The sequence below is a fragment of the Apiotrichum porosum genome (genome assembly GCF_003942205.1).
Source record: "Apiotrichum porosum strain DSM 27194 chromosome Unknown scaffold_3, whole genome shotgun sequence".
Classification (NCBI taxonomy): domain Eukaryota; kingdom Fungi; phylum Basidiomycota; class Tremellomycetes; order Trichosporonales; family Trichosporonaceae; genus Apiotrichum; species Apiotrichum porosum.
Window position 1 is genome coordinate 2,564,477 of NW_021167110.1, and position 25,718 is coordinate 2,590,194.

General features: G+C 58.4%; 12 protein-coding genes and 3 non-coding genes across 15 annotated transcripts; 9 read left to right on the forward strand and 6 right to left on the reverse strand.

The window, feature by feature from the left end:
- Positions 1-16: 16 nt before the first annotated feature.
- Positions 17-1,119, forward strand: XYL1 (NAD(P)H-dependent D-xylose reductase (XR); the record flags this gene model as incomplete). The annotated part of the gene is made up of 4 exons (XM_028621990.1): positions 17-377; positions 418-646; positions 693-776; positions 825-1,119. 4 exons carry the CDS (start codon positions 17-19, stop codon positions 1,117-1,119), a joined length of 969 nt encoding a protein of 322 aa, XP_028478442.1.
- A 385-nt stretch (positions 1,120-1,504) lies between these two features.
- Positions 1,505-2,644, forward strand: EHS24_006570 (uncharacterized protein; the record flags this gene model as incomplete). Its single annotated transcript, XM_028621991.1, has 1 exon — positions 1,505-2,644. One exon carries the CDS (start codon positions 1,505-1,507, stop codon positions 2,642-2,644), a length of 1,140 nt encoding a protein of 379 aa, XP_028478443.1.
- A 324-nt stretch (positions 2,645-2,968) lies between these two features.
- EHS24_006571 lies at positions 2,969-3,067 on the forward strand. The gene has a single exon. It is a non-coding gene; the product is annotated as a tRNA-Thr (tRNA).
- Positions 3,068-3,142: 75 nt separating this feature from the next.
- Positions 3,143-3,226, forward strand: EHS24_006572. The gene has a single exon. It is a non-coding gene; the product is annotated as a tRNA-Asn (tRNA).
- Positions 3,227-3,778: 552 nt separating this feature from the next.
- EHS24_006573 (uncharacterized protein) lies at positions 3,779-4,911 on the forward strand (the record flags this gene model as incomplete). The annotated part of the gene is made up of 2 exons (XM_028621992.1): positions 3,779-3,866; positions 3,956-4,911. 2 exons carry the CDS (start codon positions 3,779-3,781, stop codon positions 4,909-4,911), a joined length of 1,044 nt encoding a protein of 347 aa, XP_028478444.1.
- A 670-nt stretch (positions 4,912-5,581) lies between these two features.
- Positions 5,582-5,977, forward strand: EHS24_006574 (uncharacterized protein; the record flags this gene model as incomplete). Its single annotated transcript, XM_028621993.1, has 1 exon — positions 5,582-5,977. The coding sequence occupies one exon, from the start codon at positions 5,582-5,584 to the stop codon at positions 5,975-5,977; it is 396 nt and encodes a 131-aa protein (XP_028478445.1).
- A 276-nt stretch (positions 5,978-6,253) lies between these two features.
- Positions 6,254-7,294, reverse strand: EHS24_006575 (uncharacterized protein; the record flags this gene model as incomplete). The annotated part of the gene is made up of 1 exon (XM_028621994.1): positions 6,254-7,294. One exon carries the CDS (start codon positions 7,292-7,294, stop codon positions 6,254-6,256), a length of 1,041 nt encoding a protein of 346 aa, XP_028478446.1.
- A 410-nt stretch (positions 7,295-7,704) lies between these two features.
- On the reverse strand, positions 7,705-8,745 carry EHS24_006576 (uncharacterized protein; the record flags this gene model as incomplete). Its single annotated transcript, XM_028621995.1, has 1 exon — positions 7,705-8,745. The coding sequence occupies one exon, from the start codon at positions 8,743-8,745 to the stop codon at positions 7,705-7,707; it is 1,041 nt and encodes a 346-aa protein (XP_028478447.1).
- A 1,111-nt stretch (positions 8,746-9,856) lies between these two features.
- EHS24_006577 (uncharacterized protein) lies at positions 9,857-12,887 on the forward strand (the record flags this gene model as incomplete). Its single annotated transcript, XM_028621996.1, has 4 exons — positions 9,857-10,225; positions 10,267-10,473; positions 10,512-11,576; positions 11,613-12,887. 4 exons carry the CDS (start codon positions 9,857-9,859, stop codon positions 12,885-12,887), a joined length of 2,916 nt encoding a protein of 971 aa, XP_028478448.1.
- Positions 12,888-13,028: 141 nt separating this feature from the next.
- On the reverse strand, positions 13,029-14,196 carry EHS24_006578 (uncharacterized protein; the record flags this gene model as incomplete). The annotated part of the gene is made up of 5 exons (XM_028621997.1): positions 13,029-13,339; positions 13,391-13,666; positions 13,709-13,848; positions 13,893-13,952; positions 14,000-14,196. 5 exons carry the CDS (start codon positions 14,194-14,196, stop codon positions 13,029-13,031), a joined length of 984 nt encoding a protein of 327 aa, XP_028478449.1.
- Positions 14,197-15,482: 1,286 nt separating this feature from the next.
- On the forward strand, positions 15,483-15,567 carry EHS24_006579. Its single transcript has one exon. It is a non-coding gene; the product is annotated as a tRNA-Lys (tRNA).
- A 984-nt stretch (positions 15,568-16,551) lies between these two features.
- Positions 16,552-17,310, forward strand: EHS24_006580 (uncharacterized protein; the record flags this gene model as incomplete). Its single annotated transcript, XM_028621998.1, has 1 exon — positions 16,552-17,310. The coding sequence occupies one exon, from the start codon at positions 16,552-16,554 to the stop codon at positions 17,308-17,310; it is 759 nt and encodes a 252-aa protein (XP_028478450.1).
- Positions 17,311-19,090: 1,780 nt separating this feature from the next.
- Positions 19,091-20,939, reverse strand: EHS24_006581 (uncharacterized protein; the record flags this gene model as incomplete). Its single annotated transcript, XM_028621999.1, has 7 exons — positions 19,091-19,668; positions 19,718-19,843; positions 19,894-20,290; positions 20,385-20,503; positions 20,568-20,587; positions 20,652-20,719; positions 20,784-20,939. 7 exons carry the CDS (start codon positions 20,937-20,939, stop codon positions 19,091-19,093), a joined length of 1,464 nt encoding a protein of 487 aa, XP_028478451.1.
- A 152-nt stretch (positions 20,940-21,091) lies between these two features.
- Positions 21,092-21,433, reverse strand: EHS24_006582 (uncharacterized protein; the record flags this gene model as incomplete). The annotated part of the gene is made up of 1 exon (XM_028622000.1): positions 21,092-21,433. One exon carries the CDS (start codon positions 21,431-21,433, stop codon positions 21,092-21,094), a length of 342 nt encoding a protein of 113 aa, XP_028478452.1.
- Positions 21,434-22,423: 990 nt separating this feature from the next.
- EHS24_006583 (uncharacterized protein) lies at positions 22,424-25,163 on the reverse strand (the record flags this gene model as incomplete). The annotated part of the gene is made up of 6 exons (XM_028622001.1): positions 22,424-22,462; positions 22,515-22,534; positions 22,701-22,722; positions 22,786-23,781; positions 23,847-24,023; positions 25,080-25,163. The coding sequence occupies 6 exons, from the start codon at positions 25,161-25,163 to the stop codon at positions 22,424-22,426; spliced, it is 1,338 nt and encodes a 445-aa protein (XP_028478453.1).
- Between the last annotated feature and the right edge of the window lie 555 nt (positions 25,164-25,718).

Consider the following 25,718-nt stretch of genomic DNA (forward strand, 5'->3'; position numbering starts at 1 on the left):
CGAGACTCTGAACAACATGGCCTCTACTCCCACTGTCAAGCTCGCTTCCGGCGACGCCATGCCCCTCACCGGCCTCGGCCTCTGGAAGGTCCCCCGCGATGTGGCTGCCGACCAGGTCTACAACGCTATCAAGGCCGGCTACCGCCTTCTGGACGGCGCGGCCGACTATGCCAACGAGAAGGAGTGTGGCCAGGGTCTTGCCCGTGCGCTGAAGGAGGGCATCGTCAAGCGCGAGGAGGTCTTCATCGTCTCCAAGCTCTGGAACACCAACCACGCGGCCAAGCACGTTGAGCCTGCGTGCAGGAAGAGCTTGAGCGACTGGGGCGTCGAGTACTTTGACCTGTACCTGATCCACATGCCCATTCCTTTGGCTTACGGTAAGCTAACCATTCCACGGACAGTGAGCTGATCGCCCAGTCGACCCCGCGGTTCGCGAGTTCCCCGGCTGGACCGTCAGCGGCAAGGACGGCGACGAGACAAGGACCGAGCGCTCGCCCGTCCACCTTACTTGGGGAGCAATGGAGGAGTGCCATGCCAAGGGCCTCGCTCGCAACATTGGTGTCTCCAACTTTGTCAGCGCCCTCATCATCGACCTCATCTGTTACGCAAAGGTCCACCCCGCCGTGCTTCAGATCGAGATGCACCCGTGAGTGGTCACGTTTGGCAAGTAAGCCCGAAGCTGACCCCTGCAGCTACTTTGTCCAGCAGGGCATGATCGACGTCTGCAAGGCGTACAACATCCACATGATGGCCTACAGCTCGTTTGGTCCCCAGTCGTACGTCACCTGTGGGAGCGTGGCTTCATAACTCAGCTGACAATCCAGGTGGATTGAGCTCGACCACCCCGCGTCCAAGACCCTGCCCTCCCTGCTCACCCTGGACACCGTCGCCGACATTGCCGCCAAGCACAAGGCCACCACTGCGCAGGTCCTCCTTCGCTGGGCCACCCAGCGTGGCATCACCGTCATCCCCAAGAGCTCCAACCCCCAGCGCCTGAAGGAGAACCTGGACAACTCGACTTTCGACTTGACCGAGGACGAGATCAAGGCCATCTCGGATTTGGACCGCAAGTTCAGGATCGCTGCGGGCAGCGACGCCAAGATCAACATCTTTGCATGAGGAGGCGTGAATGGAGGGACAATGAGCAGATGTATGTGATGTGCAACCCAGCCCCTCGAGCGTACAGCATTGTGTCCAGACCCCAGTATTCAGTAGCGCGAGCCAGGTACCTGCACCATACAGCAGTGCAGCAGCCTCTGCACATGTTGCATCGAGTGGGCCGGCTCTGGTAAACGTGGCGCTCCGCGGCATGGATATTCCGGGACGCCGAGACCTTACGCGTGTGTTGCGCCGAGATTGTACGCGTCTTTTCGGCAGTAATCTTTTGCGTTCCTGACGTCATTGCTGCAGATGTTGTTTTGCAGTGTACAAGCGTACTGATATTGAAGCCCTCTCCGGCTCTTGTTCACGGTCAATCACTTCCACCATCGTGCTCAATACCCAAATGCTTCTTCAGGATTCCCGCATTGTGATCCTCGGCGGCGGCCCTGCTGGCCTCACGGCCGCGCGACTCCTCCACAAGCGTGGCCTCTCACCTCTGGTCCTTGAACGCGACGCAAGCCCCTCAGCACGCAGCCAGGGCGGTAGCCTCGACTTGCATGAGGGCAAAGGTCTTCGCGCCATTGAAGAGATGGGTCTCATTAAGGAGTTTGAAGCGGTCGCGCGCCCACAAGGAGCACGCTATTCTGTCCTGGACGAGAACGCCAAGGTCTACGTCCAACTCACCGACGCGGACATGGGCGCCTCCCGTCCCGAGATCGACCGCACCCAGCTCCGCGCCATGCTGCTCAACTCGCTCCCTCCCACCTCCATCAAGTGGGGCGTCAACGTTACGGCCATTGTGCCCAGCCCCAAAGGTGGATATGCCATCCAGACCAGTGGGTCCGGGACCATCGAGGCGGACCTCGTGCTGGCGTGCGACGGCATGAACTCCAAGGCCCGCGCGCTCGTCACTGCCGAGAAGCCGCAGTACGCTGGCGTCTCGTTTGTCCAAGCCACAGTCACCAAGCCGGACGAGAAGACGTTTTTTGCCGAAACTCTCGGCCCAGGTTCCCTGTTTGCGTTGGGAAACGACCAGGCCATCCTCGGTCAGCGTAATGGCGACGACTCGATGCTCGTCTACTACTCCCTCCGAGTACCCGAAGACACCAGCAAGTCCCGTGGTGCGGACCTCACGGACGCGGCCGCCGTCCGCGCCATGCTCCAGAACGAGTTCAAGGGATGGGATCCCCGTCTGATGGCCGTTCTCGACGAGGCCGACCACTTCGCCTGGTGGCCGCTGTACAGCGTTGCCGCCGAACAAAAGTGGAATAACACCCACAAGGGACTCACCTTGCTCGGTGATGCGGCCCATGCCATGCCCCCGTTCACGGGCGAGGGCGTCAACCTCGCGATGCTCGATGCCATGGAGCTCGTGGACCAGCTCTTCAAGCACGATAGTGTCGACACGGCTATTGCAGAGTACGAGAGTGGAATGCTGGCTCGCATGAAGGAGGCCATCGTCGACGTGCAGGAGAATCAGGACCGCATCATGAGCCCCCATGGGCCCGTTCCACTTCTTAAGATGTTCGGCGTGACCGTTTGAGCCGCATGGAGACGTGGGGTGGGCCGCAGTGTTGATTTGTAGATAAGCTGTTCCATTGCATACCTGTTGCGCCTCTGGGTCGAAGGGGCAGAGCTTATAGCCCAATGGGTTACTTTGGGTCCCACTATCAGTCTCATCGCACATAAGCGACCACGGTCATATGCCTCGCCTTTGGAGGTGTATGGTCTGTGAACAGGGCACGGGCCCCTGAGCAAGGAGGGTATTGGGACCCCACCCAACTCGAGAGACTGGAGGTATCGATTGCCTTCCTCACTCCAGCCTGTGTCTCCTCTTAAGCCAGGTCGATGTGTCCTGTTCATCGATGCCTTCTTAGTTCAGTGGCTAGAATTTTTCACTAGTAGTGTCCTCCTCATCGGAGAGCTTGCTATGAAAGGGTCACCCGTTCAATTCGGGTAGAAGGCAGTCACGAGAGTATCCATCTGTTGTTCACCATCACGGCTTGACGCCGCGATGGCGGCCCCAGGTGGTGCTGATCTCTACCCTATGGCTCAGTTGGTTAGCGCGTGGAGCTGTTATCTCTGGCACACTCCGAGATCCCAGGTTCGAGCCCTGGTGCTGTAGTCTACTCTCCTTTTGCTAGTCGTGAGGTCGTCTGGGTGCTCTGGGAGTGTTGTTGGATGTTTGCTGGTTACCAGAGGATGCAGTGCCACTCACTCCCCTGCTGCGCCACGGAAGTACCGACTCTTATACCGAGTCTCGTGCCGCATTCAACTGCAACACGCAAGAGAGTGCCTGGCTGAAAGTTTACGTCCTGTGCTTAAGCTGCTTAGAGACCAAACGGGAAGATCCCTGTCTCACCTTACGTGAAATGGGTTAGTTGAGCGAAGTGTGAAGTGTTACTCTGTACGGGCGCACGGGGTCGGCGTCCCACATGAACGTTCCTTAGGTACAGCGGTCTTAGATACGGTCGTACGTACTTGGGTCGTTCCTTGTTTCAATGCCACTCTGTGCACATACAGGATGTGACAACCACCTCCAAGTCTACGCTGGTGGGCCTGCAGACTGCATGGCGCCTGGCATTAATAGCGCGGGCCCTCGCGACACCGCCTTGGCATCATCTCCCTCCCATCCACCCACTGAATTCGTCACCATCACAGCCAGTTCACCACCACAATGTTCCCGGCCCCCCTCGTGCTGTTGTTGTTGGGTTTGTCGGCCAGTGGCAAGCTTACCATGAACAACCCTGAGAGCATCGTGTCCTGTGAGACCGATACCCTCAGTTGGACTGGCGGAACGGGGCCCTACAACTTGTACAGTTGGTGATATTCTTACCGCTGACCATAAGAGCAGTCGTTACGAGCGGCCAGAAAGTGGGATTCACTCTAGAGCAGCTCTTAACTGGCTCTACCAACACCAGTCTGCGCTGGGTGTGCGATATCCCAGCCAATGTGACTATAAAATTCATGATATCCGACGCGACAGGTGACATGAACGCGTCCTTCTCGGACCCGCTGGTCATTGGAGCTGGCTCAACAACGTCGTGTTTATCCAACTCGGCTGCAGCAGCCTCGGCGTCATCTATGGGGCTCATGTCGACGCCCATAAGCACCTCGTCCACACCGACTAGCACATCACAAGGCAGCACCACTACAACCCCTGCGGCCGGAAAACGGTCGTTCCCAAGCACACTTACAATCGTCATGATCAGTATAGGGGTAGCCTTCGCTGTTCTTCTAGTTTCCGTCTACCTGGTACATGTCATCCGCGACAGACGGCGGAAAAAGGAGAATGCCCAGCAAGAGCCTCACGACATGGAGGAGGCAAACGTTCCCGCTCGCCCTGGTCTGGTCCACCCCACACCCCTTGCTGGTGTCAAAACCCGGTCCGTCCCGGGACAGGAACCATTGCCCTCGCCTACAAATGCAACTGTCAATGAGTACACGTCGTTTAGCCAACCCCCGGGTCATCAGTCAACTGTCCCATCCAACGATCACGCATCTTTGAACCTCCTCTCACTTCACCATTCCACCACAACCAGCACAAACCAACACCCAGCTGGATCGCTTGACCGGCCTCTGGAAGGCTCAGCCAACACCTCTGTCGAGTCTCTCTTAGGTCTCAGATCACACATCATGAACCTGGGTTCCAGCGAGGTTGCCTGGGCAGCCACAGCCCCGGATGACGAGGAAGTCGTGGGCGATGAGCCAGAGAGCTCGAGACACGGTCGGCGAGGCCAGAGTTTCTCAGCTGCCACGGGCATTTACGACGAGAACGGGATGGAACTGGACCATGAAAAGGGTAGATAGTCGCATAAAAGCAAAAGAACAAGGACAATGTATGTGTTGCAACGAGTGGTGGGTCCCCGAGATCTTATCGAAAACGCCTCTGCCCCTGAATCGCTCATCTCTCATCTGTCGTCGAACCCCAGTTTCGTGCTCTGTCCGACGGATCGCGATCTCCTCAGCAGATCCTCACAATGCGGAGGCATGCACGCATATGTCTGACGCGCAGCATGCCAAACACCCGCTGAACTCTGTTTCTATGGTTTTTGAAACTCCCAGTGCTCCAGCGCAAGGAAGTGAGGTCATTGCTGCGGTACGCGTGGGATTCACACTCACCCGACAACGTCGTGTCTGCTGACCCGTCTTCATTGTCTCTGTTTTGCCTCCTCCCGATCGCTATCAACGTCACGAGTCGGCCGTTGCCAACCAAACTCTTGGCCGTTGGAGCCTGGACCAAGTGGCGATGTTTTCTCATGCAACGACCGTCCGATGCTTGGCAAGAGTACATATATATCGATGTGCCCGCTGGGCCGAGTGAACAGCACATGCTTCTCATACTCCAAACACCCATCCTTCTGTCATTCCAAACAGACCAAAACAGATACAACGACGATCAGGCTACACGGAGCTGTACCACAACCCAACCACCTCCTCCTCACGTCCACCCCCGTTGCTTGAATTTAGGTCATTGGCAATGTCGGCCTACACCCCACCTTCATTCCCGACCACCAGCTTCCCGCCCACCACCACCACCGGTTACCATGTGTACACCCTGCCCCCGTCTCCCACCAGCTCGGGTCTCTGGTGGCACCACCACCGCCCGCACCGAGTCCACAAGGGGCTCAGCGGCGGCGCCATCGCCGGCATCGTCGTTGGCGTCTTGGCCTTTGTGGCTCTCCTCGGCGCCCTTGCCTTCTTCCTCATTCGCAGGCGCCGTCGCGCTCGCCTGACTTCCGCCAAGTATCTGGACATGGAGAAGCCTAGCACCGCCACCAAGGCGCCGTACAACCTCGGGACCGTCCCGGCGACGGACAGGCTGTCGCCGGAAGCGCACTCGGCGCCTGGATCGGAGCGCGGTGGGGTCGTCTGAAGTGTGCTTTCCCACAAGTTGTACCAATAGTGTAACGTTTACTTCCGATGGGAATGTATGTCATGTTTGGTGACTGAGGAACAACACTGCCATCGTCACTTCGTGTTGGTTTGCCAGCCTTGCGATCTCCTGCTCTGGTGACATCGAGATGAACCGATACACATGCAGCGCAGGGGTCAGACGGAAACGCAGGCTGAAGCACAATTTCCCACCTGAGGCAAGGTTGTCATTCATATTTGACCTGGTATGTCTATGAGCCTACTCCTTCACCCACTCTCACTCCACCGTTTCAGTCTCCCACTCGCCGGGGGCAAGAGTCGCCTGGTACTCCTCGCGGGAGAGGAATGCTAGTCGCGCTGCAGCCACCTCCCCAAACCTCCCACGGAACTGGTCGGTAAAATCCTCCCTGATCTCATCCACCGACGACAGCCCGGAAGGGGGGACGAGAGGGTTGACCAAGGCTTCAATGTTGACGACGAGGTACCGCTCGTACAGCGGCGTTGGGTAGCTGTCGACGAGGTCCTCGTTCAAGCGGGAGATCTCGTCGGTGGAGGGATCCGTCGTCCGGTCCGTATCCGTCGGCAGGTCGTGAATGACATACACTATCGTCTTGCCCTTGACGCAGCCCATGGCAAGCTTGTCGAGCAGGAGACGTCCGTCCTCTCGGTCCACAGAGAGGTGGGCGTTGAACACCACCTTGTCGATGTACGAGTCGGTAGGGAGGTCCGGATGCAACGCGTGAGGGAACAGTGCGCCCTCACCGGTGCCGAAAAACACATACTTGCGCGCCTTGACGAGATGCTCCTTGTTGATATCCATGTGTCGCTGGTCTTGCAGCCACAGCCAGTCCTCGTGTGTGGGTGTGCCGAAGCGCACGCGCAAGGTGTGGACGACCTGGAAGAGGCCTTCGAGGTGGTAGAGAATGTCGGTCTGCCATAACGGTGTGATGACGTCAAGGACCTTTGTGTGGGCCGCAGCCTGGATGAAGGCTGGTGCACGAACACTCCCCGGGTCTGGTTTCTCGACGATCCCGGCTCCAGATGCCAAGGCATCAGCTCCTTGAGGTGTGCCTCGGGGCGCGATGACAAGAGGTGGTGTACACCGCTGGTAGGGTGGTCGATTCTGGTTGTTGCGCACCACGCTGTGGCTCCAGAGACGGTTGTCGATTCTCTCGCGAAACTGACGAGAGGTGACACGCAAGCCGAGCCAACACTGGAGACAGCCATAGTCGATCACCGAGTCCATAATGTGCGGAAACCAGCCGCAGTCGAGGGTGACTCGTGGGCTTGGAGGGTGGAGCGGCTGCTGGAGCTGCATGGTGCGTGCCGACCGTTCTCGGGCAGTGACGAGAAAGACATGCGATGGGGTGATGATTCAGGAGAGGAGGTAGTACTTATCTAGCAAGCGAGTCCCCGCCTGCCTGTCGAGCATTGGTTGTGAAGATAGCACAGAGGAGTACCGACGGGAAGATGGACAGGAGCCCGATGAATTGTTGATTCATGCAGCAACCGGCGGGTGGTCTCACTACATATGCACGGCTTCCCGTCAAATCGCCGATCGCCGACGGACATCACGATTGTTGGACGTCACTGATCACTGATGTCACACTGTGCTCTGCCCCTCTTCGACACTTGATAGCGCAAACGCAAAGCACCGACTGTCGATGTCCTCCCCACAGTACACAGCTGTCGCCTACTTAGCTGGTGCATGACTCTACCCGACACGTCCTAGACCACTGTCTCCAGCTCCCACTCGCCCGGCTCCAAGGTGGCTTGGTACGCTTGCCGCGACATGAATGTCATGTTCGGCATCAATACCTCCAGGTCACCGTCGGTTGAGGCTCCCCATCTCCCTTTGAAGGCCCGGCGACACTGGTTCTTGAGTTCCTCGACTGTCCAGGAGGGCTCGGAAGGATCCAAACTGTGATACCGGAGCAGTTCCTCGAGATTAACGATAGCATAGTGGTCGGAGGTCTTGTAGTTGAGGATGCGCGCCAGTATATCCAGCAGTGAAGTTACCGTGGCTGGCCGGTCGACGGATTGATCAAACATGCTGGTGTCTGGCAAGTCGTGAACGATAAAGACGACCGTCCTCGGTCCGGGACCCTTCTGGGTTGACGCTTCCAGCACCGAGGGCAGAACCTTCAATGTGCATCCATACGACTCGCTCCACCACCAGTCGACATTAATAACCACCTTGCGCAGGGTCTCGCCCCCCAAGTAGGCATGTGGCTGATGGGCGACCATGTTCCCGGAGGTGCCGAAGAACACATACTTGCGAGCAAGGGGGTGGTCAGAGTCGTACTGGGAGTTCATGAACGCGCGCTGCTGGTTGGTATCGCTCAGGCGGAAGCGGACAGTATCGACCTTGATCTCCACATGCAGCGCTGGGTCCCGTTGGTTGGTGCTCATTGGCGCGACAAGGTCCAGCACATGGACATGACGAATGGCTCTCGTCCAGGCTGGGTTTGGCTTCATCAGGTGACGAAGATTGGTACTTGGGTCTTCAAGGATCGGGAGAAAGTACGCGGACGGGGATGGGTACGAGACCATAACGGGGCCTGGTTGACGCTGAGCTGGCACTCCGGCGGTCTGCTCATCGCTGACGACACTGTGATACCACATCTGGCGGTCAACGCGGTCGCGATAAGTGCTGGCCGTCCCGCGGAGGTTGAGCAACGCCTTGAGCGGAGCGTGCTCGATGATCGCGTCCATCAGGTGGGGGAACGACTCATGGTCGATGACCGTGAGTGAACCAGTGGACTGCATGGTGATGGTGTTGGTGTGTGGAAGGACATCAGAAGAGAGAAAGGAGTGGGTGGCGTCAAGAAGCTACGAAGCGGTGTCGGATCCAGCGACAGGCGGTCGCAGCCTGGTGGCTGCGGCGGCTGATTGAGGCACTCACACTCGCTAACAAATAGCTGCCCGTGACCTGTGGCATCCTCAAGCAGACGTGGGTTGCGGCTCAAGCGCATCAGATGCCGACGACACGCAGGGGCTACGCGCGATGCATAGACCACTAGTTCCAGGTGAAGCTCGCGCCGAGTGTTGATGTCTTCCTAATCGCGGGGACCCTCCTAAGATTACAACACCAGGAGGCATCTCCGACCACCAGTACCGGTGGGTCGTGGTCGGATGGCTGAGGCGGGCGAGCGAGACACTCGCCATCAGGCTCATCCATGGGCAGCTGGGATTTTAAGCAGCCTCTCCTAGGGACAAGATGGATCAGACAGTGCCGTACTCTTTGTTTACCTTTATGAGGAGGGCAGACACAGACCGAAAAGGGGTGGCACCAGCGTATTCCCTCGGGGCCACATCCTGGCAACATGCGAGCCATATGTCCTCGCCCCGCTCTTCACAGTCTCCATACGTGACCCACGCCCACCAAAAGAACGAACAAGACGGTGACGCGCAACAACCGTGTAATATCCTCTCAACATCCATATATTCCCTGCACCGCCAGGGGGGTTAAGCCGGTCCGCCGGTCACAAAGACGCCGGCCTTTCCTGATTGCCGATGGCACACCCACACCGTATTATACAGCGTGCGCAGCCTCTGAGCGTCGCTGTTTTTTAGTCCAAAGCACACCAACTGATGCATTTCAACTCCAGTCCCCAGCACGTCGGCCCCTAAATTAGGGTATGCACCACGGGGCGCGATGACCATCGTCTCTGAACTAGAGCATTTCATTGAAAAGCAACGAACGGGAATCTTGAGTTCGCGATAGGAAATCAATCTTCAGAATTCCCGTTCGTCATGGGCCGGGCCGAATCCCGGGCACCCTGCATGGCTCGTAATCCGCCGGCGTCCACCGTGTTCTTAAAGCCAACGCGCTGGCCAGCGTGTCCCCAGCTCTCTCTCTCTCTCTCCCCATCACACGATGAACGTCGTCTACCACCCCGCTGAGCACGAGGACACGACCCCATGGCGCGGTGCTCTCCCAGCCCGTGCGTGGCAGCAGTCGGACGCTCGCAGCCTGAGCCTCAACGCTCCTTACCGCTTCCGTCTCTCGCCCACTGCCGCTGTCGAGGACGGCGACGCATTCGCCAGCCCGGACTTTAACGATGGCAAGTGGGACACCATCCCCGTCCCTTCCCACTGGGTTCTGCATGGCTACGGCGCTCCCGCGTACCAGAACATCAACTATCCCTTCCCCGTCGACCCTCCCTTTGTCCCGACCGAGAACCCGACTGGTGACTACCGCTTCGAGTTTGACCTCCCCAAGGAGTGGGAGCTGAACAACGGCAAGGTGAGCTAAGGGGACAGGAAACGGCTAGCTAATAACTTCAGACCGTGCTCAGGTTCGACGGTGTCGAGTCGTGGTACAAGGTCTGGCTCAACGGCAAGCTGCTCGGCTTCTCGACCGGCAGCAGGCTGCCTACCGAGTTTGACGTCACCTCCGCCCTTGGCGAGAAGAACGTTCTCGCAGTCCGTGTCCACCAGTGGTCGGCTGCGACCTACGTCGAGGACCAGGACCAGTGGTGGATGCCGGGAATCGTGAGTTCAACAATGTTCTGTCAAGTCCTAACTCTTAGTTCCGTGACGTCACTCTCATCCACCGTCCGGCCAAGAGCGTCGAGGACCACTTTGTCCACGCTTCGTACGACCACACCACTGGCAAGGGCACTCTGAAGGTCGACTCGAACCCTGCTGGCCGTGTCATTGTCCCTGCGCTCAACATTGACCAGGAGACCGGCACCGAGGTCACCGTTGCTGTTGAGCCTTGGACGGCCGAGAACCCTCACCTCTACACCGGTGTGCTCGTCACCGATGGCGAGCGCGTGCCGCTCCAGATCGGCTTCCGTACTGTCAAGGTCGACAATGGTGTCATCACTGTCAACGGCAAGCGTATCCTCTTCCGCGGTGTCAACCGTCACGAGTTCCACCCCGACATGGGCCGCGCGCTCGACCACGCCACCATGCTCCAGGATGTGCTCATCATGAAGCAGAACAACATGAACGCCGTTCGCACCTCCCACTACCCTCCCCACCCCCATTTCCTTGATCTGTGCGACGAGTACGGTCTCTGGGTCATCGACGAGGTCGACCTTGAAACCCATGGCTTTGAGATTGACGGATGGAAGGGTAACCCCAGTGCCGCTCCCCAGTACACTGAGGCCCTCCTCAACCGCGCCGACCGCATGGTTGAGCGCGACAAGAACCACCCGTCCATTATCATTTGGTCGCTCGGTAACGAGGCTGGTACCGGCAACAACCTCCTCTTGATGTCAAAGCAAATCAAGAAGCGTGACTCATCGCGTCTTATCCACTACGAGGGTGACAGGTCCTGCGAGGGCACCGACATGTACTCGCGCATGTACGCCAGCCACCTCGAGGTCGAGGAGATTGGCAAGGGTATCGAGCCCCCACTGGACGACCCCGAGCTGGACGCCAAGCGCCGCAAGATGCCCTTCATCCAGTGCGAGTATGCGCACGCCATGGGCAACGGCCCCGGCGGTCTGCTCGAGTACCAGCAGCTGTTTGAGAAGTACCCTCGCTGCCAGGGAGGCTTTGTCTGGGAGTTTATCGACCACGGATTCGAGAAGACCACGCCCGAGGGCAAGAAGTACTGGGCCTACGGCGGCGACTTTGGAGAGGAGGTGAGCTTCATGTCTATTGGCTCAGCTAACATTCAGATTCACGACGGCAACTTTATCTCTGACGGTCTCCTCTTCCCCAACCGTGACCCCAGCCCCGGCATGCTCGAGTACAAGAAGGTCATTGAGCCTGTCAAGATGACCGGTGACGCGTCCAAGGGTACTCTCTCGATCTACAACGGCTACGACTTCTCCGACTTGAAGCACCTCAGCCTCTGGTGGAAGCTCGAGCACAATGGCGAGTTTGTCGCCGAGGGCGGCATCGACGCTGCCACTCTCCCCGAGATTGCCCCGGGCAAGACTGGCGAGATCAAGCTCCCTGTCATTGCTGTCGACGGCAAGGGCGAGTTCTGGTGGACCTTCTCGGCTCGTCTTGCCGACAAGGCACCCTGGGGCGAGGCCGGCCACGAGGTCGCCTGGACCCAGTTCCCGGCCATTGCTCTTCCCGCACCCGTTTCGGCTCCCGCGTCCGTCAAGCCTGTCAAGGATGGCAAGACTGTCACTGTTGGCCCTGCCACTTTCAACGCCGTCGATGGCCAGCTCGTTCAGCTTGGTGGCATCAAGGTCGACGGCGCCAAGCTTGACATTTGGCGTGCGATCACCGACAACGACCGTGGTATCTCGTTTGACACGAAGCGTTCCATGGCCGACGAGTGGTATGCTGCTGGCTTTGACCGTGTCCACCACCGTATCGACTCCGTCGCCATCGAGGGCGATGCCTTTGTGGTCGCCACCCGCGCGGCCCCGGCGATCCGTAACCGCGGCCTCCGTACCGTCTACCGCTGGACTGCCCCCGACGCTGGCTCGGTCAAGCTGTCGCTCTCGGTCGAGCCTGAGGGAGACTGGGGTAACCTCCTCCTCCCCCGTCTTGGTGTTCGCTTCGGCCTCCCCAAGGACCTCGCCAACGTCGAGTGGTTTGGCTGTGGTCCCAATGAGGCGTACGCCGACACCCGCACCGCAGCCAAGGTCGGCAAGTACGCGTACACGATCGACGCCATGCAGACTCCCTACGTTTTCCCCCAGGAGAACGGCAGCCGTATCGACGTCCGCTGGGCCGAGATCACCGGCAGCGGACCCGGCCTGCGCGTCGAGGGCGAGCCGCTCTTTGCGCTCACGGCCCGCCGCTGGACGACGGAGCAGCTCGACAAGGCCAAGCACACCACTGACCTTGTGGCTGGCGACAACGTCTGGCTCAACGTTGACCTCAAGCTCAACGGTATCGGCACTGGATCGTGTGGTGAGGAGGTCCTCGTCCACGACGAGCTCTTCCCTGCCAAGCACGACTTCTCGTTTGTGCTCCGCCCTCTCGCTTAAAGGATGTCTAAATGGCACGATGGAGCTTTAAAATTGTAGTTTTTTGTCCCCCAGGTTTGGGGACGGACGGTATGAAGGATGAAGATATTGCATTAAAGACTCGTCCACTTGTTGCCATATTAATCTGCAGAGCTACTACAACTAAGCCCTAACGCCAACGAGACGGAGCACAGCGGGGGTCTCGATAACGTCCACAAACGGCTTGTCACGGTTGGCGGGGTCGACGGTACCGTCAGGACGGCGGGGGACGGCATAGTCGTTGTCCAAGTCGGTGAACACAATGTTCTGGTTGGGCCAGTGGGTCGTGCACTTGCGTGCCTTGAACACCTCGAATTTCTTGGCCAGGTCGGCCTCGCTCGCCATCGATCGCGGGCAGTAGCAGACGTAACAGCAGAAGCGAGTCTGTTCACCGACGGGGCTCGAGTTCCAGTGGACGGTACGCGAGTCCCACACTTTTCGTTAGTGGATTGCGCTGGCAAACGGAACGGAATGGCGATACTCACGAATCAGGTCACCCTCGCCAGCGCACACCTTGACCACCTCGCACCCGTTGTCCTTGTACCACTGGAAGTCCTCGTCGATGTAGCCGTAGGCGTTCTGGTCCTCGCCGGCGTCCTTCTCCGGGCGGAAACCGCCAATGCTTGCAAAGTGCTCGGCGTGCTTGAGGTGCGAGCCCTTGAGGACACAGAGGCCGCCGTCGTTGGGGCCGTTGGGAGCCAGGTTGGCAATACCCTGGTACAGCTCAAAACGGTCGACATTGCGAGCGTTCTGGTCAATGTCTGGAACGTCAGTTGAAACTCGACAGGGTAGAAGCAGCTCACGAGGCCACGCCTCCGTGAGAGGAATGTCGGTGCGGCCGGTCTTCTCGTTAATGGGCATGGTAACGTTCATGCCGTCAAACGAGGCGAGGATGTCGTCGGTGCCCCAGATGGTGGAGAAGATATCGACGATGCCCGGGTGGCTGCCTGTTAGCGTCACACATCTTCCAATCTCCTCAAAACTCACGCCCTAATTCGCCACACAAAGTCCTCGTGGCTAACGGCATAACGGTTGTAGATGCCACCACTGAAAAGTCAGCAAGGCCAGAGCTACTTGGACACGATGGTACCCACGTCGCACCCTCGGGGAGGTTCTCCCTTGTCCATGTCGAGCGGTCATCCCGCTTGAACCCGTATGGGAACGACTCGAGCCATTTGAGTGATGCCTCCTGGAACTCTGCGCACTCCTCCTTGCCAACCACACCGGGCACCACCACGTAGCCGTCTCGCTCGAGATCGATGAGGAATTGGGGCTTGGGGTCCTGGGTCATTGTGCTTGTATATGCTTCGTGGAAGGATTGATAAAGGAAATGGGGTAACGCGTAGACGTAGATGCGGGGGGAGGTGGGGACAGCGGGGAAGAGGGTGGCTAAGATATGGACAATCAGGTATTTTTATCCGTTGTCAGCGTGCGCTGGTTATCGGGCCGATTAAATGTGCCGAACTGCTGGGTGGACTGCCCACTCCCCCGCGCACCCAACACTCGGACATTGTCGGTGGCTGCGGGCCCCGCTATGGAGAGCCAAGCATGGACAAATGCGTGTGGGGTTTTGCAGATAGAGAGGCTGGTTCCCAGGTTTCGGTGAGGGGTGTGAACGTGGCGGGCGTCAGTCTGGTCAAGCCCACTGCCTGAGGTGACGAACACGTCTTCACTTGTGCAAGGGTGCAAGGGGGGGTGCATCTTCCCAGGTACTTCATGTGATTGTCCGCCTGTAACTGCCCTGTATGCCACTGACTAGGTAGTTAGGCAAACTGACAGGCCATCATTCGGTGAAGGAGTGCCCATCAGCGTGTCGGCGCAAGAGACCCAACATGCGAACCGGTTACGAACCACCACGAAGCTCTATCCGACGTGACGAAAGTAACTACAGGTATGGCTTGAGCAGAGATCTTGCCGACACCGCAATGTCCGGTACACGAGAGTATGGGCTGCGCACAGGGAAGTAAATGTACGGGCCCCGTTCAAAGGCAGCAAACGGGAGACTCACCGCAAAGAAGCTCCAAAATCGCGTGAGCCGGGCCGAGGATAGCGAACGTGTACTTTTCAGTGTGTTGATTGTGTTCTTGAGGTACAACTTGAACCACTTCAACCGCGATGACCTGGAACTGGCGTTGTTGCTTGCTCACCAACTGCACCGTGTAATCGGCAACTATCGTGCCGGCTCGGCAAATTCAACTCGCACAATCTTTTCAACTTCATCTGCCAAGTATGGGGGTTCCAGTAGCTGCTAAATGACCGTACCGGCGCTTTGCTTGACCCGCAGGCATCTCCAGCCCACTGTTCTGTGCCATTCAGTCCTTGACATGGGGCCGAAAGGACGGTACAATTGGCCGTAACAGTCGCCAAGGACCCGGGAAGTCCCCGCTCAAGTCGTCCACCTGTAGGTCAAGTGGCCCACCCACTGGCACGGCCAGTTGAACAGATCGCAATCTCTTCCATGGCTTCGGCCCATTCATTCGAGGCGTTGGGCACATCTACTCGCCTTGCACTTGCTTGAAAAGGGGAACGCTCAGCTGACGGCCTTCTTAATCTACTCCGCACGGACCTTTTCATCAAGCCTGGTTATATCAGTCGGTAGATAGTTTGACTCTTACTTCTTTAAGACATCAAAATGTCATGGGTTCGAGCCCCATACTAGGCTTACGAGGTTACAAGCGACTGCTTGAAGCTTCTCTTTTGCTGTTTTTGTCGATGGTGAGTCAATAAAGAGAGCACGTAGACCTGTTGAGACAAGCAAGAAGGGTGAACAGGTACGGATAGGTGGGACAGGCAGACTTCCGATGGTGCTGTAAAACTGAGTCCGTTGTTATTTATGTGTGAGGCACCAGATTCCGCTTCCCAACGTTGCAACTGTCGCAGTCCCAACACACATGTGAGTGTTTGCATCTCGAGTGTTTGAGATATCCCCACGACCGTGTCAGTTCAGCGGCCAGGACAGACAAGTGAATGCTCCAGCTTCCGAACAGTGTTACAGTTTGGTTTGGGGCACCCAAATGGAACCGTCCGTTGCGACCCTCCTGCTACAGATGCAGTGTCCTCCCAGGGGCCCATGCATCATAAGGTTTAGGGCTAGTGTATCATCGACAGGTTTGGATAGAGATTTTCGGTTAGGGGGGTTGAGACTGACGCGTCTTGGTCGCGTCTGATGTGACTCTTTTGCACGCGTTTCGAAGGCTCACATCGAGGTGCGAGACATCAGGGAAGGAGCAGGGATAAGGGGGATGCCAGATCGGGTCGTCCTGCAGGCGGTTTCCTCTCGTAAAAAGGCGGATGCACATGTGGGCTGTGGGCCAGACAACTCTATCACAACCTTCTCACGTTCTGGATCCGGGCCAACGGAGTCACATACAGTTGGCACGGGGGGGGCGAATGGGCATGTGGAAGCGCGTCCAACATTGCATGTGGTGCGCTAAGTCGAGGGTCACTGAAACTGACCGGCACGGGAGGCGTCGCCTGGACCTCGATTGTCCCACGACATCCCAAGGTTACACATTTTCACGAGCCTGACAAAAAGAGGCCAGCTTGGGTGCAGGGAGGGAAGCAGTCGATACATATACCCACTCGTGCTTCACCTTGACCTGTTCTTGCCCAACCCTTCACCTAGTTCGCGTTGACCGCTCACACCATGAAGACGTCCTTCGCCGCCCTCGCCACGCTCCTTTTCGCGCTTGCCACGCCGGCCGTGGCACAGTGCTCCCAGTCTACCGTCACCGTCACCGTCACCGTCCAACCTGCTGCGACCGCCGACAGTGCTGGCAACGTGGGAGCCGTCACCGGAACCGCCGTCGGCTCCCTTGCTGGTGTAGCTACCCCTACTGCGGCGGGCGCCAACTCTGGATCCACGGGCGGCAGCGACTCTGGCGCCGCAGGTGCCGTCTCTGGAGCGGCGGGCGCAGCCTCTGCGGCCGCTGGTGCTGCCTCTGGTGCGGCCTCTGAAGCCGCCGGTGGAGCCTCGGCCGCCAACGGCACCGTCACGTCCGCCGCGACTCCTGTCACTGAGACTGCTGCGGCCCAAATCACGGACGGCTACGACGACTGCGAGGAGGGAGACTCGACCGACGTCCCGACTGCGACCGACGACTGTGAGGATGACGCTGCCCAGCCAGAGGAGACGGACGACTGCCAGGACGAAGGCGACGTCACGACCGCGTGGGGAGCCACGGCCACGGGTGGCGCGTACAACACCACTGTCGATTCCAGCAACTCCACTGTTCCCGTCGACAACTCCACTGTTGGCCTCGACAACTCCACTGCTGGTTCCAACTCGTCGCTCGTCAATGGCACCTACGGAGCCGACAACAGCACCGCCAACGTCACCGCGGCCGTTCCCGTCGACACCATGTACACCGATGCCGCCGCGACTGCGGCCGTGACCGCTTATTAAACCCACCGCGACATCAACCCCTGCTTGAGGCCACACCCAACTTAGAGCCGGCTGGCAGTAGATCATTCAGCAGTGTGTACGGGGACTGGTTCCTCATGTACAACAAGTCACCATGTAACCACATTCTTTTGTCACCACCGCAGCTGCTGGTACGCGACGTCCTCATCCACTGGCCCCGCCGCCACGGTCAGGGTCATTCTGACTTCGACTTTGAAGACACGGAGCATGAACCCGCACTGCATAGTATCCGCCATCTCCATCACCAAGTGTTGTCGCGCTGTTCGTCTCCTTCATTGATGCAGATTCAGTACTCACTGCCCTATCCACACGGTGATTCGAATGCGAATATCGGTTATGATGTGTCAGTGACTACTGGCCCTTGGAGCACCTGAAATCATACTGATTGCAGGTAGCGCCCTAGCGCCTACACAAGGTCTCGTCTGCTTTATCTGCTAAACACACCCACGTCACAGATCTCCAGTAAATAGGCTGTGACGGAAACCAGCCGCTCTTCCGTGATTACGGCAAAGGTGAAAGCTGAGCGACTGACAGAACACCCTCCAACCGGACTTCTGACGACCTCTAGCCTACGCGTTCCGCTGTGTAGGATGAACATTGATCGCCCTTTGAGGTCAGAATTAAAGTGGTGCGACGCTTAGCAGCTGAGTGGCTCTTAAAACCGTGAGACAGGCTACGTGAATGTATTGCTCGCTTTCAGTGGTGGCGAGTAGCAAGAAGCCCCTCCATGGCATTAATTTGCCCGCTGGTTAGAACTGAGCACAAAGTACCATCCTGTGAGCTGGAGACTCATCAGCACCTACATGGGTGGGTCGGGGTCCTCTTCTATTCACGTGACTTGGGTTCTATGTGCTCATAAAACGAAGGAAGGCCACTTATATGTCCACATAAATGTGTCGTCCCCACCAACTCACTCGGGTCCGTCCCGCCGGTCACTGGTCCTGGGTCAGCCATGTGACCTCATCCAACCGATCCACTCTCTGAATCCCTGTTAGCGTCGGATGTTAGCGTGTCGTCATGCGCAACTGTCCACACCAGGTTACGGCGAAAACCTCCGCCGAGCCGGAACAACACCTTCCCCGTCGTTGCGCTCGGCTCGTCGTCCAGCATTGCAACAGGATACGTCTCGCATTATCAACGAACCGATACAACGAGGAGGCCACTCACACCGCGCAGAGCCGCCGTTTACCCCCCCAACCCGGCATAACCCCCGTCAGACGCCGGAGTGGTTCGCCGGCATTTTATCTATACCGAGAGGCGGACCTGAGCTGTCCGCCACCTGACCTGGCTCGTCGGCCGCCCGCCATTCAACAACGGTTCGATGGTTCTGCCGCCTCTCCGCAAGCGGTTGTACGCACCGTGCCGTCACTTGCCGTCAGTGTTCAGCAGGCAGCGGCCCAGGGGGTAGGTATTGGACCGAGTCACGGGCTGCGCGAAGTGCCAAGCTGGTGGTCAGTGCCTAGTGGTTGGTGGGCAAGGATGATCCCCGTGGAGCCACGCCGTGGCGGCTGACCGTACAGGGTGGCGATCACGTTGGGTGAGTTGGTCATTGAGAGAAAGGAAGTGCCAAGATGGCCAGGAGGTGACAGTAAAGTCCACCTGCCAAGACCTGGTACTGCGCAAGTGCATGTGTGTAGTAGGACAAGCCAAAATATGGGGGCGCCTTTGGCGGTTTGAATTTCCTGCGAATTGTTTCGATTATTGGATCCTTCTAGCATACACTTTGGCTATTGAGCAATCAAGGAATCTACAACTAGGGCTTCTACGAGCTGGAACGAATGGGCGAAGCGTACTGCAGGTCGACAAACTCCTCGTCCGCCTTCTCCTCCTCGGTCTCACGGTTGGGGCCGGGCCCAAGCTCGCCCGCGGCCTGAGAGTGCTTACGGAGGTCCTCCTCAATAATGGCCTGGTCGGATCCGTCGAGGTCGCGGACCATGACGGACCACTTGTTGTGGCGGCGGCACTTGATCGCCCACATGACCAGACCGTAGAGCATGAGCGGCACGAATCCCGTAAAGGGGATCATGTAGGAGATTTGCGTTCCCTTGGCGTCCGCCACGGCGCCTTGCGCAGAGGGGTACCACGCGCCACCACTGACTCCCATGGCGATCAGGCCTCCGCCAAACTTGGCGTACGAGCCCAAGTTGGAGGTGGCGATGGAGAAGATGACGGGGTAGCAGACCGACTCGAAGAGGAAGACCATGAAGAGGCACGCGATGCCGCCCCTGCCGTCGATGGTGGCGGTGAGGATACAGAAGATCATGAGGCCAACGCCATGGACGAACAGGGCGAACGCAGGGTCAATGAAGCGAAGGTAGCCCACGCCGATGAACCGTCCGACTTTACGGTGGGTCAGCGCGATTCCATGTCCTGGATATCTTCAACGTACTGGTGAAAACGGCCTGGCAAGCGCTGAAGAGGTTCGATGCCATTGCTGTCGAGTAAGGGGGCTCAATACCGGGCTGCTCGGTGAGGTAGAAGACGGCAAACGAAGCCACCGCGACCTGTGCGCCGACTGAAGAGGCGTCAGCTCCGATTCCACCATGGAACAGCTCCTCCACGCACCATAGAAGAACTCTGCCACAAAGCCAAAGATGGTGTGGTAGTGCTTCAGGAAGCCCTTGAGACCCTCCTTGCGCATCTGCTCCTCTTGCTCGTCGGTGACACCCTGCGCCACCTCGGGGAGTTTACAAAAGTACAGGCCAATGTTGAGGAGGAGGGCAAAGACGGCCAGAGAGAGGTAGACGTACTGGACCGTGTCGAGCTTGGTGGCGTTGGCGCCGTTGAAGAAGGTGTGGGCGGCGATGATGGGGCCGATAACTGTCGCGATGCCGTTGAACGACTGGGCAAACGTGAGGCGGTAGGCCGCATGCTTGGGAGGACCAAGCACGACAATGTACGTGTTGGCAGCGACCTCGAGTGTAGCCAGTCCACTGGCGGCGACAAAGGTAAAGGCAACGAACTGGACGTCAGGAAGTGTAGTGGCCAGTGAGCGGGGCATTTCCGACGCGGAGGATAGACTTTCCGCCACCAATCCCACAAGGCTATGGACTCACCATTCCATACTTTGCGTACACTGCAGAGGGCCAGAAGAGGACAGCACCAGTGCTGAAGAGACCGAGACCAATGTGGATACCGACCTTGTAGCCGACCTTGCGCATGAGGATACCCATTGCTGCGGCGTCAGTTCAACTCATCATGGTACTGTTCGTTCCAATTCAGCAATTCCTAAAACTCACGCGGCGCGACCACCAGGTAACTGCCAAATTGTCAGCACAGCACATCCACCGCGCGTATAGAGTCCATGGACTTGATGGACTCACCTGACAAAGTACGCAAACTGCAAGAGCGTCGTCTGCACCTTGTTGAGGTGGAAAATGGACAGGAAGTGCTAAGAGAAGGTACCTGTCAGTGGATCCCATATGCCATCCGCCGGGCAAGCAGACAACACGTACCTGGTTGAGCACATCGAGGAGACCATAACTGAGACCCCAGAGGAAGAACAGGGAGGTGACGAGGCTAAACGAGATGATAAGTTCGCTCTTGGTGAGAGCAGTGTAGTCTTTGGCAGCGGCGACCACTCGGGGAGCCTCGCTAGTTTTGCGATCCATCGTGGCTGTTGTGATGACCGGGTCAAAGTGGCGTGTGGTGGAAGTGTCGCTGTGAGCGATGAGCGAGGCAGAGGACGCAAAACGCGATCATTACTCGACCGTCGTATGCTCTTATACCCCCTCCCCTCCCCCTGCATTATCCACATCCGAAGCTAGAGGGAACTAACAGGTCGGAAGCAGGCCAACGCGGCTCGAGGCCCGCCATTCCCATCCACATTGCCGTCACAGCCTAGCCGAGTCGACCGCCTTGCCGCTGTAAAGTGAACGCCAACAGTCGGGTCAATGGCCGACACGCAAAGGTCAAGGTGGGGGGCGGCAGGCGCGTTTCTGGACTGGTTGGTGGAACCTGGAACCTGGTGGCCGACGAGTACCTGGGAAGCGGAGGCGCCAAGCTCGGCGGTCCACGGCTCCGCGGGGGTAGGCCGGAGACCCAGAGGGCCAGAGTGGGGGTCTCCTGCATTGGCGCTCGGCCCCTCAGGTGTCCCACCGCTCATGTAACCTTCGTCACATGGGTACTAGTCCACGGGTCGTCTGTCGCATCCAGTAGTGTGCTGTTTGTGAAGTTGTGACGACAGGAGCCAGGGAGCTCTCGGTGTAAGATTGTTGCGACGGATGGGGGGGGGGGGCGGAGACGGCACAAGTCGCCGGTTTTGGGACATGCCATTTTGCCATTGCCGGTGTAGTTGGCCGGTTTCGCATTCCGTGAGCATGTGCTTCCACTCTTTACCTTGGCCCCTCTAGACGATGCCTGGCGGGGCCCGAGGTGTGTCATGGCGCCTGTGAGATGGACCTGCACTAGCGTTGTACGTGGCGACATTGCCGAAGGCCAAAAAGCAACGTTGGCTACTCGCCTTTTTTTGCAGATAACGTCGAGGGTCGACTGCGACTGTCAGGATGGTTTAGAACTTGACCCAAAACCTCGGAACTGTGCGACTTCCAAACACTCAGATCGAGACCTGACTGACACGCCGTCTTACCAGTCACCCGCAGACGTCCGTCCAGTATACGCAGTTGTGCCAGAGGCGGAGCCGCTGCTCGCACTACTCGCGTTGACGTTGCAAGCGGCGCTGCTCTCGCCCGTCAACCCCCCGCGGGGTTCTGTGCAGACAGCGACAAGCTTTGCAGCCACACCAAAGTCTTATGCTTCTGCTTCGTGCATGTCGTAAGTGGCGTGTTTGAGAGCTGAGGTGCTGCGGACGTCCGCGGGGGATCGAGGATCACGAGGCAGGCGATGACACTCCACAACTCCGTCTCCGTCTCCGTCTCTCCCCGGCACCACCACTGTCATGCAAAGAGTACATTTGGCTGAACTGCACTATTCTACACACCACGTGACGACACGATAAACGGACAAGGATCAAGGGGGGACAACGTTCGACGACAATTGTAAATCTCTGCAAAAGGGGAGGATCCCCTGGTCAGCGAAAACGATCCCACTCGCCCCCGCGTCTTTCGTCCGGCGACCTACGTTCTGGATCACAGCGCTACGGGAGCGGCTCGGCGGAGCTGCTGAGGCGGTTGAGCTGTGTGTGGGTCAGCGACGAGGCTTTGGGTCGATAATCCAAGCACACTCACGTTGATGTAGACGTCAGTGCCTTGGGAGCGTCAGCAAGAGAAGATAAGGGGTAGTGGCCACGGAACGGGGGGTGTTGGCGGGGACAGATCGGCCCTCCCGGCGAGCCTGCACAAAACGTCTCTGTTTTGCCCAACGGCGGCCCAGCGTCGATCGTCCCGCACCCCCGCGCACCGCCTGGTACGTACCGTAACCGTCCATGGAGACAAGCTGGAAGCCAGGTCAGCAAACGCACACGACACCAACCTAGCACCGCCACCACGCCGTACTCACCCTCAAGTCACCGCCAAAGTACCGCGCGTACAGCCTTGACAGGGGCAGTCCGTAGCCGAAACCAGCCATGGGGGCCTTGAAGTCGGACTCCTGGATGGTGGTCTCGAGACCCTCGTCGCTCATGGTTGTGTAGAGATACGTCCAGATCATGGGCAGTGCCGAGCGGGGGATACCGCCACCTTCGTCTGAGATCTTGATTGTGATGTCCTCGCTTCCCTCGACGACAATCACCTTGACGGGCGGGAAGTGGTCCTCGTTGTCGACGCCGTAGCGCTCCACGACGGCGCGGAGCGAGTTCTTGAGCAGCTCAAAGCAGATGTGGCTCAGGTGGCCCGGGATGTACGGGAACGTGAGGTCCTTGGGGCACAGGAGCTGGATGGGCGGGCCCTTGAAGAGGCCGTAGTGCTCCTCGCACACGAAGCGGGCGTTCTCAATGGCCTCGTGGCAAATGTCGTGGACGTTGGCGTTTTTACAAATTATACCCACATAGTCTGGATGGGGTTTGAGCGTGTTGAGCGCGACGTGCTGGCCGATGAGCGCACGGATGCCGATACGCGACAGGTAGAACCTGTCGAGCCATTCCTGGATGTTGGGGCCGATCCTGTGCGACCGCTGCTGCCTCTTCCACTCGAGCACGCCCTGTGCCACCGACGTGACGGTGGGGTCGTGGCGCTTTTTAATGTTTTGCAGCAGGTGCGTAAACTGCTCGTTGTACTCGTGCACCTCTGGTGGGTAGATGGTGCTGACGGGGGGAGGGGAAAAGTACATGCGGTCAATGGGGATGCGCATCCGCACACCGCCGTTGACGAGGTTGTGGTGTTTGGGCTTTCGGTCAGAGTACGCGGCGCGTGTACCGCTGATCTGGCCCTCGTTCATCACGGGGTCGAGAGATGGATTTGGGATGGCAGTGGGGAAGACGAGCGGTTGGGTAGGGGGCATGCGAAGAATCTCCTCAATGTCGGCAGGGAGCTTGGGCTTGGGGAACGTCACGAGCTCCTAAAAGGACAAACCAACCTCTATCAGCGACTGTCAAAAGCTGGGATACACGAAGGCTGCCTCACGTCAAAGCTCTGGGCGTACCACTCCTTGACACGGTTGATGCTGGGCATCTTGGACAGGCCGTCCGGGAGCGACTCGAGCTCGACGACACGGTGTGCCAGTCGGATCGGCAGCTCCTCGGACAGGAAGCCAGCCGCCTTCAGCAGCGTTCCCTGCGACGGCTTGGTACCGAACAGCACCTGCTCGGGTCAGTACATTCGTTTCGTGGTTTATATAGATCGACTTGCCATCTGCTGGAGGGACACTGCGGTGCGCGTCAGCTAAAAGGACGAGGACGATGGACAATGAGAGATCTCGGCAAAGCCGCTTATTGGGCGTCCCCGCGCGAGCTCGTGTGCGGGCGGGCGGTGGTGTGCAAGGGGAGAACGACGTACCGCCTGTGGGGGGGAACGAGGCCCAATGGCTGATCTGGCGCCATAACTCTGGTGTTATGTGGAACTTGGACATGGTGTGAGGGATGGGTGGTTAGCCCAAAGGTCTGGCGAGTTGGGAAAGAAGGGTGGGGCGGCTTCGGCTTTCAAGTCCGACTGGGTGGTGATCCGGGGGGGTTGGAGGGTGGAGAGAGTGGTGGCCTGCTGGAGAAGATGGGGCCCGGGGCTTGGATGTGGTGGTTGTAGCTAGCTGTTGGGAGAGTGTTGACAGTTGTGATGGGTGTGTCGAGCGAGCGAGAGAGGGAGATGTGGGATGTGATGGGATTTGTTCTCCGGGATGCCTTGGCCAGACTCTCCCCCTCTGGGACTCTGCCCAGGATGCGATGGATGGAATGACCGTGTGTGAGTGGATGAGCGGAAGCATTTTGGGTCGCTCCTTGTAACATGACGAGTCGAACCGCCCCCCGTTTTCGCTCGTTCGCTCTCTGTCTACAGCCGGTCAGCCCGGGTCACCGGCGGGGAACGTTAGCCGGAGAGACCATTAAAAGGTCCATTAAGGTTGGTCCACAAAGGAGGGGCTTACAGTATTAGGAATGTGTCCCCCCACATGGCCCATTTCCTAATCCCCTATTACGGCCGGGGCCAGTCGGGGTAACCAGGGACAATGAAATCCGGGGGGATCCGCTCACGTATTTGTCCGGTTTGGTCTCTCCATCCTCTCTCTGTTCTTTGCATATCACCTCTCAGTCCTCTTGCACTCGTCGTCCCCCCTTCCTAAAGCGGGACGGCACCCCAGCTACACCACCCCTCCCCATTGTCCTTGTCCTGCACAATAACCAGCCGCTGCTACCACTCTGTCGCCACCGTGTATCCAACCGCTTCGATCCCTTGCTGCGACCTGACACGTATCTCCAGGTTGTGGAGTGCAGTGATCCTGACATAGTACATAGTGGTCCCTCGCACCCGTCACTGACGTCAAGGGGGGCATTCTCACACGACTCTTTTTTACGCTTTTACACGCACAACACGCACAAATTCACACTGCACTGCCCTGCACTGTGCTGACACCCTTCCCAAGCACTGACATGCCCCCCCCCCGGAGCCCCACCAAGCAGTGTGCTTGCGCACAGGGAGGATAAGGGTTCACGGTGGGACGCGTTGGCCATCATGGCAGCGGCCAACGGCAAGTAGGCGCTCGGAGTGCCGCCCATACACTAACTCGGATTATCGGTGGCCATGGAGCCTGAAGGTGTAGCGATGGCGGCCCCCCGTGTTGCAATGGTCTTGGGCTGACGCACTGCTGCTGCTGATGCTGCTGCGATTGCCTTGGTCTTCGGCTCTCGGTCTCCCGGCGGCGCGCCGGTGACTACCCCTAACCCCGGTGACGCCGCCAGTCTGTGCGGGGCTCACGGCCACGGGACTGCGGCCTTCGGCTGCGGCGGTGCGCCGCGCCCCGGTGAGGTGACATCTATGACAGGAGTAGTGTCGGAAGCCGACAGCATT